We start from the raw sequence: 13111 nt of genomic DNA, 5'->3' as shown, positions 1-13111 counted from the left end.
ACAGATTGCCCGCAGGGCAGAGCCCCTATCTATAGGTGAGTGTGGCCAGTACTCAGGGAGGAATTCCATTTTAGCGACGGCGCATGCGCCCAGAAGGTCTCGCTTTGACGACACAAGGGAAAGAAGTGGAAGCGTTTGTGGATGCTATCGCGAGAGGACAGGGCCAAATGCCACGTCAGGAGCTGGGACGCTGGCGCCGAGCGACAGGTGCCAGAACAAACGGACAGGGAAAGGCCGGGGCCGCGAAGGCGTTCCGGAGGGCAGGACTTCCGCCGGAAATGGGGTTGTCTGGGAAATCAGAGCGGCGTTCCGGCGGGTTTCCCGGCGGGTCTCACCCCAGTGGGCACGGGCGGAGATGGCTTGCGCCGCGGCGCGATCCCCGGCCGACCAGGACAGGTGGGTCCTGCGGCAGGGAGGGGCTTGCCGCGAGCCCGCGGAGGCTGCGCCGCTTCCCAGCCCCGGGGAGGGCTCGCGGGAAGGCTCTGAGCTCCTCTCCGGCGTTCGTTTCTCCGGGGGGCCGCCAGCACCAGGCTCTTCGCAGGGTCCCTGAAATGCCGGCTGTCGGTAGCCCAGTGACTACCTGGCCCACCCGTACGCCACACACAGCACATTGGGTGCTCCGTGCACATGACATTACGTAACAGGCACAACGTGAGAACTCTTTTTTTTTTTCCTATTGTGGCGTTCAGGAAGGCTCGTTTGAGTTCTTTAGGTTTATTAATACCTCTGACGCCGTACTTTTTTTAAAAAATGTATTTTATTGATGTGTGTGTTTTTTTACAGAGAGGAAGGGAGAGGGATAGAGAGCCAGAAACATCGACCAGCTGCCTCCCGCACACCCCCCACTGGGGATGTGCCCGCAACCAGGCTACATGCCCTTGACCGGAATCGAACCCGGGACCCTTGGGTCTGCAGGCGGAGGCTCTGTCCACTGAGCCAAACCGGTCAGGGCTAACGCCGTACTTTGTATACACTAGAGTGGGCCCCCCGCAGGGCCTTTGGGCAGGTACCTGTATCTAACTGAACAGTTAAGACAACGTTTTTTTAAATATTCTCTAGCAAGTGGGGTTTTTTTTCTATTTAAGGTAGTGAGTTAAAGTTTACTTTTTAAGTAAGTTAAGTAAAAGGGAGACAATATAAAGAAAAAACATGCGACTTCTCTAGTGTGGGTGTACTGGCAGTCACGATAACGAGTGAATGAATGGGTGAAGTTTTGGAAATACTGCCCTGGTGATACCAGCTGTATTTTTTCTGTGGCAGGTTTATTTGTATTTACCCTGCTTATTTAAATAACAAGAAGACCATCGCGGAGGGCAGGCGCATCCCCATAAGTAAGGTAAGCAGGCTGGTACCTTGGCCCTTGAGGGGAGGTTTTACTGTTAGGGCCACAAAGGTTTCTTTGACTTGACTGCATTTGAGACACAGTAGCCAAAAATTGGGTGCATTCCTTAATAACGGTGAAACCAGAAAGGCACGAAGTCATAGCTGAAGGAATTCTTTTTTTTTTTTTAAATGATTCTTCATGAACCTGTGTTTGAAAGAGGAGGGGGCCCTGGCCGGTGTGGGCCAGTTGATTGCGCGCCATCCCGCGCATGCGCACCCAGAGGTTGCCGGCTGATTCCTGATCAGGGCACGATCCCCAGTAGGGGACGCACAGTAGGCAGCCAATCGATGTTCGCTCTCACATCGGTGTTTCTCCCTCTCAAAGAATCAGGTTTTTTTTTAAGGAGGTGGAGGGAGAGGTGTAGGATTTGCAGTTTTCATTTAAACCAAGGTATGACAGTCTTCCCCTTAATAAAGGAAACCAAAATTATGGTTTTGTACAATGAAATGTCCAGAATGCAGTTGAGTTTTTAAAGAAGACTTGCAGAAAATTCAGACGTGTTGAGTTTTATAGTTTTATGTCAGTTACCTTTTTTGAAATGGGTAAAGTTACTTTAAAAATAATTTGGCATTAGGAAAGTGCCTAATGCCAAGTGAAGGGACTTGGTTGATGCCTTTTATTTTCAAAATTGATGTCATTTTATTTTTTAAGAATCACATTTTGTAATCTAACAACAGGGTCAAGGTAACTTGGTCTGAAGCATTGACTTTGTTATTTTTGAGTTATTTTATATCTCTCATTTTCTGCTTAAATGTGTAAAAGAAAGTCTATTTTGCTGCCTCTGGATAAAAGAGAAGACACCAAAGCATTGGTTCAGAATAATGCCTGACTCACTGTAACAGGCTCTGGTAGCAAGCTGTCAGATAATTTGGAGAATTATTAAATTGTTTTGAACTTTATCGATATATAGCAAGCATACATACAGAAACATACAGAAATCTTGTGTCTTAATTTTCACAAAATGAGTGCACATGGGTAATCAGCACCCTAATTTAAAAAAAGAAAACATTACCAGCACCCAGGAAGATTCCTTTATGTCCCCTGCCAGTCACTGTCCTCTCCATACATACTCACATACAAGGATAACCACTCCTGACTTCCATCGCCATAGATTACTTTTGCTTGTTTTTGAATTTTATTTAAAATGCATTATACACTATGTACTTTTACATCCGTTTTTCACCGAACTTTAAGCTTATAAGATTTATCCACATTTTTGTGTCAAGTTTAATTCTCATTGCTTTGTAATAGCATTTCTCAACAGCAGCACCTTTGACATTTTGAGCCAGATAATTCTTTGTTGTGAGGCTATCCTGTGTATTTTAGGTTGTTTAGCAGCATCTTTGGCCTCTACCCACTAGATGCCAGTGCCCTACGCCATCCTAGTTGTGACAGTCAAAAATGTTTCCAAAGCATTGCCAAATGTTGAGTGGATGGGACAGGGGGCAAAATTACCTTAATGACAACCACTGCTATGTAGTATTGCATTGTATGAATATACCATCGTCTAATCTACTGTCGATGGATAACTGGGTTGTTTGTAGTTTGGGGCTATTGTAAATAGAGCTGCTGTGAACATTCTTGAGTTTATCTTTAGTGAACATAGTTTTGCATATTTTAAAAATATATACTTAGAAGTGCAGTTGCATGGCCATAATGAATGCATACATTTGGCTTTAATAGATACAACCAAATAATTTTCTAAAGTGGTTGTATCTGTAATAATTGTTTTTTTAAAAATATATATTTTATTCATTTTTTTACAGAGAGGAAGGGAGAGGGATAGAGAGTTAGAAACATAGATGAGAGAGAAACATCGACCAGCTGCCTCCTGCACACCCCCTACTGGGGATGTGCCCATAACCAAGGTACATGCCCTTGACCGGAATCGAACCTGGGACCCTTCAGTCCACAGGCCGATGCTCTATCCACTGAGCAAAACCAGTCAGGGCTGTAATAATTGTTAACCAGTATTCACTGAGCACCTACTATGCTCCAAGTATCATACCAGATGTTGGGGAATATACTGATGAACAAATTAGTCCTTCCACTTGTGAAGTGTATGTTCTGTTGGAGGGGAGATGAACAACACAAGGATGGATCAGTATTATTCCAGGGATTTTATTATTATTATTATTATTTAATTATAGTGGAAACAGCTGGACCTAGTAGAAAAGGAAACCTTGGGTTTAATACATGTTTTGATCATAGTATTTGAAATGATTTACACAACAATATTGTAGTACCTACTTAAAGCTAAGCTGTTCAGTGTTTTTTTAAACTGTTCAGGCTGTTGAAAATCCTACAGCTACAGAGATTCAAGATGTGTGCTCAGCAGTTGGACTTAATGCATTTCTTGAGGTATGATGTGGTCCTTCCTTCACTATTTTCCATTCTCATCTCATTGATATAATAACTTCCTTAAACAAAGCCTGTTTTCCTTTTATATTAGAAAAACAAAATGTACTCCAGAGAATGGAATCGTGATGCTCAGTACAGGGGCAGAGTCCGGGTTCAACTCAAACAGGAAGATGGCAGCCTCTGTCTTGTACAGTTCCCATCACGTAAGATTTTTTAAATGAATGAGTAAAATTTGGGGATAGGTTACTCATTCCTCTACACTGCAAAAAAGTTCCTGATCTTTTGAAATGTAAAAATAATGTGTGTTCTACAGATTAATTTAGAGAAGGACTACCACAGTGCTTCTAACTTCCTTGGGGGCTGGGGTACATCTTTTTATTTTGTTTTATTTTTTTTATCTTTATTGTTGAGAGTATTACAGATGTCTCTCCCCTTTTTACTCTCATTGCCCCCCTCCACCCAATTCCCACCCCACCTCAGGTCTTCACCATCCTATTGTCTGTGACCATGGGTTATGCATATAAGTATATAAAATCTCTTACCGTCTGCACCCTCTCCTCCCCCCACTGTGAGATTCATCAGTCTGTTGCATGCTTCCATGCCTCTGGACTTATTTTGTGGGTCAATTTATTTTGTTTATTACATTAAACATGAGTGAAATCATGTGATACTTGTCTTTCTCTGAATGGCTTATTTCACTTAGCATAATACTCTCCAGGTCCATCCATGCTGTCTCAAAGAGTAAGAGATCATATATATAATTTGTTTTTGTTTTGTTTTCAGAGAGGAAAGGGGTAGGGGGGGGAGAGAGAGAGAGGAATAGAAACATCAATGATAAGAGAGAATCATTGATTGGCGCCTCCGGCAACCCAGGCATGTGTTCTGACCGTGATCTTCTGGTTCATAGATCAATGCTCAACCACTGAGCCACACCAGCCATGCAAGAGATCCTTCTTTTCTACAGCTGCATAGTATTCCATTGTGTAAATGTACCTACCACAGCTTTTTTTATCCACTTATCTACTGGTGGGCACTTAGGCTGTTTATAAATCTTAGCTATCCTACCTAATAAAAGAGTAATATGCAAATTGACCACACCTTTGCTATGCCTAAGCCACGCCCACCAGCCAATCAGGGTGAATATGCAAACTAACCCAACCAAGATGTTGGTTAATTTGCATATCAAGACAGCATAGGAAGAAGCCAAGCACTGCAGAAGGGAGTGAAGCTGCGGAGAAACAAGCAGGCGGGGCGGGGAGAAGGGAGGAAAGCAGGCGGGGCGGGGGAGAGCACAGCAGGAAGCCCTATTGCAGGAATCTTCCTGCAAGGGGCTACTAGTTTTAAATAATGCTGCTGTGAACATAGGGGTGCATATATCCTTTCTGATAGGTGTTTTGGGGTTCTTGGGATATATTCCTAGAAGTGGGCCACTGGGTCAAATGGCAGTTCCACTTTTCATTTTTTAAGGAAACTTCATAATGTTTTCCATAGTGGCTGCACTGGTTCTAAACTTCTTTAAGTTAAGGACCTATTTGATAATGTGATGAAACTTACTAATGGTTTCCTCCAAAAATACTGTTTTGTGAACATTTTGTAAACCTCTGAAAATCCATCATTGCTCCTAGGTTAAGAGTGTAAAATTATTAAATTGTCAGATGTTCATTGCCATTTTAGATCCTAGAGATCTTGAAACATCGACCAGCTGCCTCCTGCACACCCCCTACTGGGGATGTGCCCACAACCAAGGTACATGCCCTTGACCGGAATCGAACTTATAATTTAATTAATAAATCTAAAAAGCCATACTTAGTGAAAAAAAGCAAGAGATAGTATTACCACTTAGGTAAATTTAAGAACAAAGTAAGAAAATACCTGGTCTTAAGATAGTAGTTAACCTAATGGCAAAAGCAATCAAGGGGTAGGGAGTAGGCACAGGAGGTTATGGTAAGAGAAGACTAGCATTATCCCTAGTGTTTTATTTCTTTTTATTTTTAATTTATTGGGGTGAATACTGGTTAACAAAATTATACAGGTTTCAGGTGAACAATTCCACAGAATGTCATCTGTACACTATATTGTGTGTTTCTATGGCTTAAAAGTTATAATGATATGCTGTTTCAAATTTCTTAGGTTTAGAAAAGTTCTCCTTGGATTGTCAAGTTAATTACTAGGACCAAGACCCAAATTTTTGTTTCACACTTAAATTTTGATTGTGTTATTTTAAATATTTCAGCATTGTTCTCAATACTTTCACCACCAAAGGCCCCACTCCTAGTCATTGTCTTCATAGTCATTTTTTTTTTTCTTTTTAAATTCTTCTCATTTTCTTGATGTGGTGTGATGATTTCTTGAACTTTATGGTATTCAAGTTAATGACCTTTTGCATCTTATCTCTCAGATTATATACTAACTGTAATTTCTGGTTCCTAGGTAAGTCAGTAATGTTGTATGCAGCAGAAATGATTCCTAAACTAAAAACAAGGACACAAAAAACAGGAGGTAGTGACCAAACTCTTCAGCAAGGAGAGGGAAGTAAAAAAGGGAAAGGAAAGAAGAAGAAGTGACCTGGCAAGACAATCAAGTCTGACATACTACTATAAGAGACGTGGATGGAGGTTTCTGATTTGTATCTGGGAGAAACTGAAGCTTTTTGTTTGTATCATTTAACTGAACTATGAACATTTGTGCCTCCCAGCTTTAGCATGAGAGTTGACAATGAAATAAATTTACATCAAAGTTTGCATCTAGCTCTTATGCAGTATAAAAGAAAATTTTTTTGCCTTTCAATGCAGTTTTTGTGGAAGAAAGAAGCTTATTTTTAAATGGACAGTGGCCTCTGCCATAAGTTACTTGAAATCCTGTATCTGTGCTCTATGTAAAAATGTTCAGCTAAATGAGTTTAATAAGATTTAAAACACATATTGTTCACCTTTTAAGCTAATGAAATAAAATTCAAAACTGACTATGTAGCTTTTGCTTATGAACTAATCAATGCCAGTGGAAGAGATCATTTAAAAGAATAAAATGGGAAGCCTGGCTGGCATGGCTCAGTGGTTGAGTGTCGAACTATGAACCAGGAGGCCACAGTTTGATTCCTGGTCAGGGCACATACCTGGGTTGCAGGCTTGATCCCCCCCGTGTGGGTCATGCAGGAGGCAATCAATGATTCTTTCTCATCAGTGATGTTTCTTTTTTTTTTTTTTTTTAATATATTTTATTGATTTTTTACAGAGAGGAAGGAAGAGGGATAGAGAGCTAGAAACATCGATGAGAGAGAAACATCGACCAGCTGCCTCCTGCACACCCCCCACCGGGGATGTGCCCGCAACCAATGTATATGCCCTTGACCGGAATCGAACCTGGGACCTTTCAGTCTGCAGACTGACGCTCTATCCACTGAGCCAAACCGGTTTTGGCTCATCAGTGATGTTTCTATCTCCCTCTCCCTCTCTAAAATCAATAAAAATATATTTTAGAAATAATAAAAAAATAAAAGAATAAAATGGGTAGTGGATGTTTAGTATGACCTTAAAAGTAGAAGAAAGTAGTTAAATCCTCTTGGAGGTCTATGAACAACCAGTCTATAGATATTTTTTTTTTATTTTTAATTGAGTTTCTTTTTAGAGAGGAGTAAAGGAAAGGGAAATATTGATGTGACAGAAACATCGATCTGCTGCCTTATGTATGCCCCCCGACTGGGGATCTAACCCACAACCTCGGTGTGTGCCCTGACCAGGAATCAATCACACAACCTTTTGGTGTATGGGATGACGCTCCAACCAACAGCCATCCAGTCAGGGCTAGATCATATTCTTTTAATTAGTTATTGTAATTGAATAGTTCAATTACTAGTTTTTTGACATGGAAAGTCCTGGAGTTTAAGCTTTAGATTTGCTTATTTTATAGGCTTAAGGACATTGTTTTCATTGGAATTCTAAGACTACTTATGCTTTAGCACCTTGAGATACACCTTTTTCAGTAAATTAAATTGGATTGCTGATTCTACCTTTATTGCAAAGCATTGTCTGAATTTTTTGTAAAGTTGAAGAGAATCCCTATCTAGCCATATGTTTTTGTCCTCTGAGAATCTCTTGGGGAACTGCCTTCTGTGACTCCCTCTGCTTCTGAAAGGGCTGTTAGTCATGCACTGCCTAATAGTGTTTCAGTCAGTGATGTGCCACATATACACTGTGATCCCATCCTACCTAATAAAAGAGTAATATGCAAATTGACCATCACTCCAACACAATATGGCTGCCCCATGTGGACACAAGATGGCCAGCAGGGGAGGGCAGTTGGGAGGGGCCAGGCCTGCAAGGGAGGGCAGTTGTGGGCGATCAGGCCAGCAGGAGAGGGCAGTTAGGGGCAATCAGGCTGGCAGGGGAGCAGTTAGGCATCAATAAGGCTGGCAGGGGAGTGGTTAGGGGGTGATCAGGCTGGCCGGCAGAAGCAATTAGGGACAATCAGGAAGGCAGGCAGGCGAGCAGTTGGGAGCCAGCAGTCTTGGATTGTGAGAGGGATGTCCGACTGCCCTCGAGGGGTCCCAGATTGGAGAGGGTGCAGGCTGGGCTGAGGGACACACACCCCCATGCATGAATTTCGTGCACCGGGCCTCTAGTAAGATTATAATGGAGCTGAAAAATTCCTATCCCCTAGTGACGTTGTAGCTGTTATAAATTCGGAGCACAACAGGCATTACTTGTGTTTTATGTTGATGCTGATGTAAACAAATTTGCACTGCCAGTCACATAAAAGTATTGCACATACAATTATACACAGTACATAATCTTACCTAATAATAGGCAAACATGTAAATTGACCGTACTTCTACTACGCCACCAGCCAATCAGGAGTGATATGCAAATTAACCCAACAAAGATGGCAGTTCATTTTCATACACAGGCACCGAGTGACTGGGGAGGGACGCTTGCGTCATTGCCATGGCGATGATGCAGGCGTTCTGCCCCACCCCTGGTCTCTCAGGGCCTCTGGGCAGCATGGGAAGGCAGGGCGGGAGCGGAGAGAGGCGGCTCCAGGGCCTGAGCAGAAAGGGGCTGGGCTGGAGTGGAAAGGCGGTTGCTGCAGCCAGGGAAAGGAAAGCCCATTCTAACACGAATCTTCATGCATTGGGCTTCTAGTACTTGATAATAACAAATGACTGCTACTGGTTTATGTACTTACTAAACTTTATTAGTATTTTAGAATGTACTCTTCCTACTTATAAAAAAAGTTGGCTATAAAACCATTTGCCATGTTATACCATCAGCAGCTTCACATCTTGTGCTTACTGTGCCTCTTGATTACATCATTTGTCTTGTACTTAATTTTGTTCATCTCATGTTGTTTTATACATTCAGTGTAGCCTAAGGGCAAAGTGTTTATAAAATCTACAGTAGTGTATAGTCCTGTCCTAGGCCTTCATATTCACTCACCACTTACTGGATCACCAGAGCAACTTACAGTCCTACAAGCTCCAATCATGGTAAGTGCTCTATATAGGTGTATCCTTTTTTAGCTTTTATACCATATTTTTACTTTGCCTTTTTCTATGTTTAGGTGTGCTTACTTAGATACACAAATATTTAATCATTGTGTTACACTCGCCTACGGTGTTCAGTACAATAACAGGTTTGTAGCCTAGGAACAATATGCTGTATAGCCTAGGTATGTATGCTCATGGTTGAGACCTGTGGCACATGTCCATTTTCAGCTGCAAGGTAGGCTGGGAAAGTGGATCTATGGTTTTTTCAGTCCTGATAGAGGCAGCCAAGAAGAAAGTAGTGGAGAATGGATATCGGGGCAGTTAAAAGATTTGTCACAGAAAGATGACTGGAGCCCTAGCCGGTTTGGCTCAGTGGATAGAGCGTCAGCTTATGGACTGAAGGGTCCCAGGTTTGATTCTGGTCAAGGGCACATGCCTGGGTTACGGCTCCATCCCCAGTGGGGAGCGTGCAGGAGGCAGCAAATCAAAGATTCACATCATTGATGTTTCTATCCCTCTCCCTCTCTGAAATCAAAAATATATTTTAAAATATATATATATTTTTAAAGAAAAGATGACTTTAAAATTGTTTTGGCAATAAGTATTGTCAGAAAGGTCTCAGAACTATTGCTGTAACATTGTATTGCTCTTTCTTCATATTGCAATGAATGCATAATTGAACTTTTCTTTGCCAATCAAATGAAAAATGGAATCTTCTCTAATGAGCAAGATTGAGCATTTATTCATATGTTGAAATACCACTTATATTTATTTCAATGAATTATGTTCATATCCTTTGCCTACTTTTAAAGACTTTATTGTTATCAATATTATACCTGTACATAATTTAAAGAGCCAGCTAGTTTTCATAGTTTCAATTTTAGATATTAACTTCCATCTTAGGAGGATTTAGATTTTCTTCCTTTACCGCACCACATGCATGTCTGCTTCCTATCTTCCCTCCTATAATAATTTAATCACTATTCACGGTTTACATTATTACCAAATATTCCATTTGTAGCTGAGCCATGTAGTAAGGTACTCAAAAGTGTGGTAGGAGGTTCAGCAACACTGGCCTCCCCTGGGAGCTTGGGAAAATGTGGACTCTGGCCCCAGCCCAGAATTCAAATACATTTTAACAAGATCCCCAAGTAGTTCTTGTGCACATTTAAGATTTTGTGTGTTTTTTGAATGACTTATTTTTCAATTTACTATATAAAAATATGGAAATTTAGATATAGAAAGCTAGTGCCTAGCTTTTATCACTATCCCCCCACACACATACACTAAGCTACTATATGTTTATATTTATGTACTTAGCACACATTACATTTAAGAAACACTGAAGTATGCTATGGGTATTTTTGTTTTCTGGGCTTATGTTTTTCTGGGCTTATTTTTATTGTTTATTTGCTTGATTTTCTGAATATCACTAACTTAACCACAAATTATCAGTGTCACGATGTCCTTTCAAAAAGTTTGTTCAAAACAGCTAGTTTATTCATTTCAGAAAGTTTGTTCAAATCAGGTAGTTTATTATTTTCATATTTTTTATATATATTTTATTGATTTTTTACAGAAAGGGAGAAGGATAGAGAGTTAGAAACATTGATGAAAGAGAAACACCAACCAGCTGCCTCCTGCACACCTCCTACTGGGGATGTGCCCGCAACCGAGGTACATGACCGGAATCGAACCTGGGACCGGAATTCCTTGACCGGAATCGAACCTGGGACCTTTCAGTTCGCAGGCCAATGCTCTATCCACTGAGCCAAACCGGTTAGGGCTATTTTCATATTTTTTTAATCATTTTTTAAATATATTTTTATTGATTTCAGAGAGAGAAAGGGAGAGGGAGAGAGAGATTGAAACATCAATGATGAGAGAGAATCATTGATTGGCTGCCTCCTGTACGTCCCCCACTGGGGATTGAGCCCACAACCTGGGCATGTGCCCTTGATCAGAATCGAACCCGAAACCCTTCAGTCCGCAGGCCGACACTCTATCCACTGAGCTAAACCGGCTAGGGCTTAATTTCATCTTTGTAAAGAAAGCTCTTCTGGAGCCTTTTACCTGGCTCTATGCTGCTGGTCACCGAGGCCTAGTGCACAGCTTCACTCTGGGCTCCCTTCCCCATCACCGGAGTGTGACTCCGTTGCTTTGGTGTTTGGGATAGCCTGTATCCTGTGTATTCCTCTTTCTTAGGTTCCTTGTGTAACTCAGATCTTCCTGGGGAAAATGCATGTCTGAAAGTGTCGTCATTCTACCCTCCCACTGTTGGGCTGGGTATAGAATTAGCTTTGGAAATCATCTTATTTCAGAAGTTCAAAGGCATTATTTCATGGTCTTCTGACTTCTGTTATAGTTGAAGGGAAATCCAAGCCATTCTAGTTCATGGTCTCTTGTAACCACATTAACCTGTTGAACCTGCAACATCTCAGTGTTCGGAAATAGTGTGCTTCCTGTGGGGTGGGTCTTTTTGCCCATCGTGCTGGGTACTAAATGGGCCCTTTCAATCTGGAAACTTGTGTTCTCAAGTTCGGGGAAAATTTCATTGATGATTTTTCTTCCCTTTCTGATCTTTGTTGGACTCCTCTGATTTGAATATTGGACATGATGGACTAGTCCTCATTTTCTTATTATTTTCATTTATTTCCTATATGTTCTATTTCCTAGAATTCCTCAGCTTTATCTTTCAACCCTTCTATTGAATTTTTTTCACTTTACTTGTATTTTTAACTTGTCTAGGCTCTTGTCATCTGAATGTTTCCTTTTTTTTTTTTTTAGCATTCTGTTATTTCATGGATATAATTTCTTACTTCTCAGAGTGGAAGGTCAAAAAGCTGACTGAAAGTTGAGCACACAAGAAGAGCTGGTGTACTGAGTTTCACTAAATGGGTATCTTGCTGAGGTGTTTTTCTCTTAAGCTGATCTGCTTTCCCAGAGAGGAGTCTACTGCGCTCCTTCCTGGGAGCCTAGTGGGAGGAGGTGGGGTGGGAAAATGGGCCTCAGCTTTGTCACCCAATCCTGTTTTTAACTCAACTTCTGTCCCTCAGCTCTGCCTGTGTTCCAAAGATCCTCTTACTATGTGGAGAGGATAAACCTCTAGTCTTACTTGAATAGGGATGGGGTAGTTTTTCACTAACCCTCCTTAAATTTTAGTTCCTTCCCAACATTAAGATTTCTCTTTACATTTATTTTTATATTGGGCGTGACTTCATAATGAAATTTCTATATCCAGAGAGAGACTAGGTAGGGTAGGCAGCATAATGCCCCTCCCCACAAAGCCTGTGACTATGTTACTTCACATAGCAAAGGAGACTTTGCAGATGTAATTAAGAAGCTGGAGCTGGAGAGAGTACAGGTGTATTTCAGAGATATTGTAGGTTCAGTTCCAGACCTTCATAATAAAGCAAGTATCACAATAAAACGAGTTGTAATCTTTTTGCTGGTGGAGGGTCTTGCCTTCATTTTGTAAAAAACAGACCTGTGAAGCGCGGTAAAACAAGAAATGCCTGTATCCTGGACTGTCCAGGTGGGCCCAATGTAATCACAAGGGTCCCTATAAAAGGGAAACAGAGGCCTAGAAGGACACAAGCCGAGGAACGCAGGCAGTCTTGAAGCTGAAAAAAGCAAGAAAAGGGATTCTCCAGTGTCCAGAAGGAATGCAGTCCTGCCAACCCATTTTGGATGTCTGACTTCCAGAACAGTAAGCTAATGCATTCGTGTTGTTTTAAGCCAATATATTTGTGGTAATATGTTACAGCAGTGTAGATAAAAAGGGGCCACATGCTGGCTCAGGGAGGGCCTGTGTGGCGGCCTTGTAAACTCTAGAGACCCGGTTACCACAAAGGATGGTCTGAAATTAAAACTTTTTAACTAAA

At 41.4% G+C, this 13111-nt stretch overlaps 1 protein-coding gene across 1 annotated transcript; it reads left to right on the top strand.

Annotated features, from left to right (window-relative positions):
* Positions 1-247: 247 nt before the first annotated feature.
* SRP19 (signal recognition particle 19) lies at positions 248-6708 on the top strand. Its single transcript, XM_079794842.1, has 5 exons — positions 248-396; positions 1261-1336; positions 3674-3745; positions 3837-3948; positions 6176-6708. Exons 1-5 carry the CDS (start codon positions 356-358, stop codon positions 6307-6309), a joined length of 435 nt encoding a protein of 144 aa, XP_079650968.1. The 5' UTR covers positions 248-355; the 3' UTR covers positions 6310-6708.
* The last annotated feature ends 6403 nt before the right edge of the window (positions 6709-13111 follow it).

Source organism: Cnephaeus nilssonii (assembly GCF_951640355.1).
Source record: "Cnephaeus nilssonii genome assembly, chromosome: 2".
NCBI classification, from domain to species: domain Eukaryota; kingdom Metazoa; phylum Chordata; class Mammalia; order Chiroptera; family Vespertilionidae; genus Cnephaeus; species Cnephaeus nilssonii.
This window is presented reverse-complemented; position numbering and strand designations above follow the sequence as displayed.

Bases quoted from the DNA above. Each gene is read 5' to 3' on its own strand.
- SRP19 (XM_079794842.1), top strand. From the start codon at position 356: ATGGCTTGCGCCGCGGCGCGATCCCCGGCCGACCAGGACAG. The intron at 1,337-3,673 runs GTAAGCAGGCTG...TAAACTGTTCAG, and splicing joins GGCGCATCCCCATAAGTAAG to GCTGTTGAAAATCCTACAGC. The intron at 3,746-3,836 runs GTATGATGTGGT...CTTTTATATTAG, and splicing joins GACTTAATGCATTTCTTGAG to AAAAACAAAATGTACTCCAG.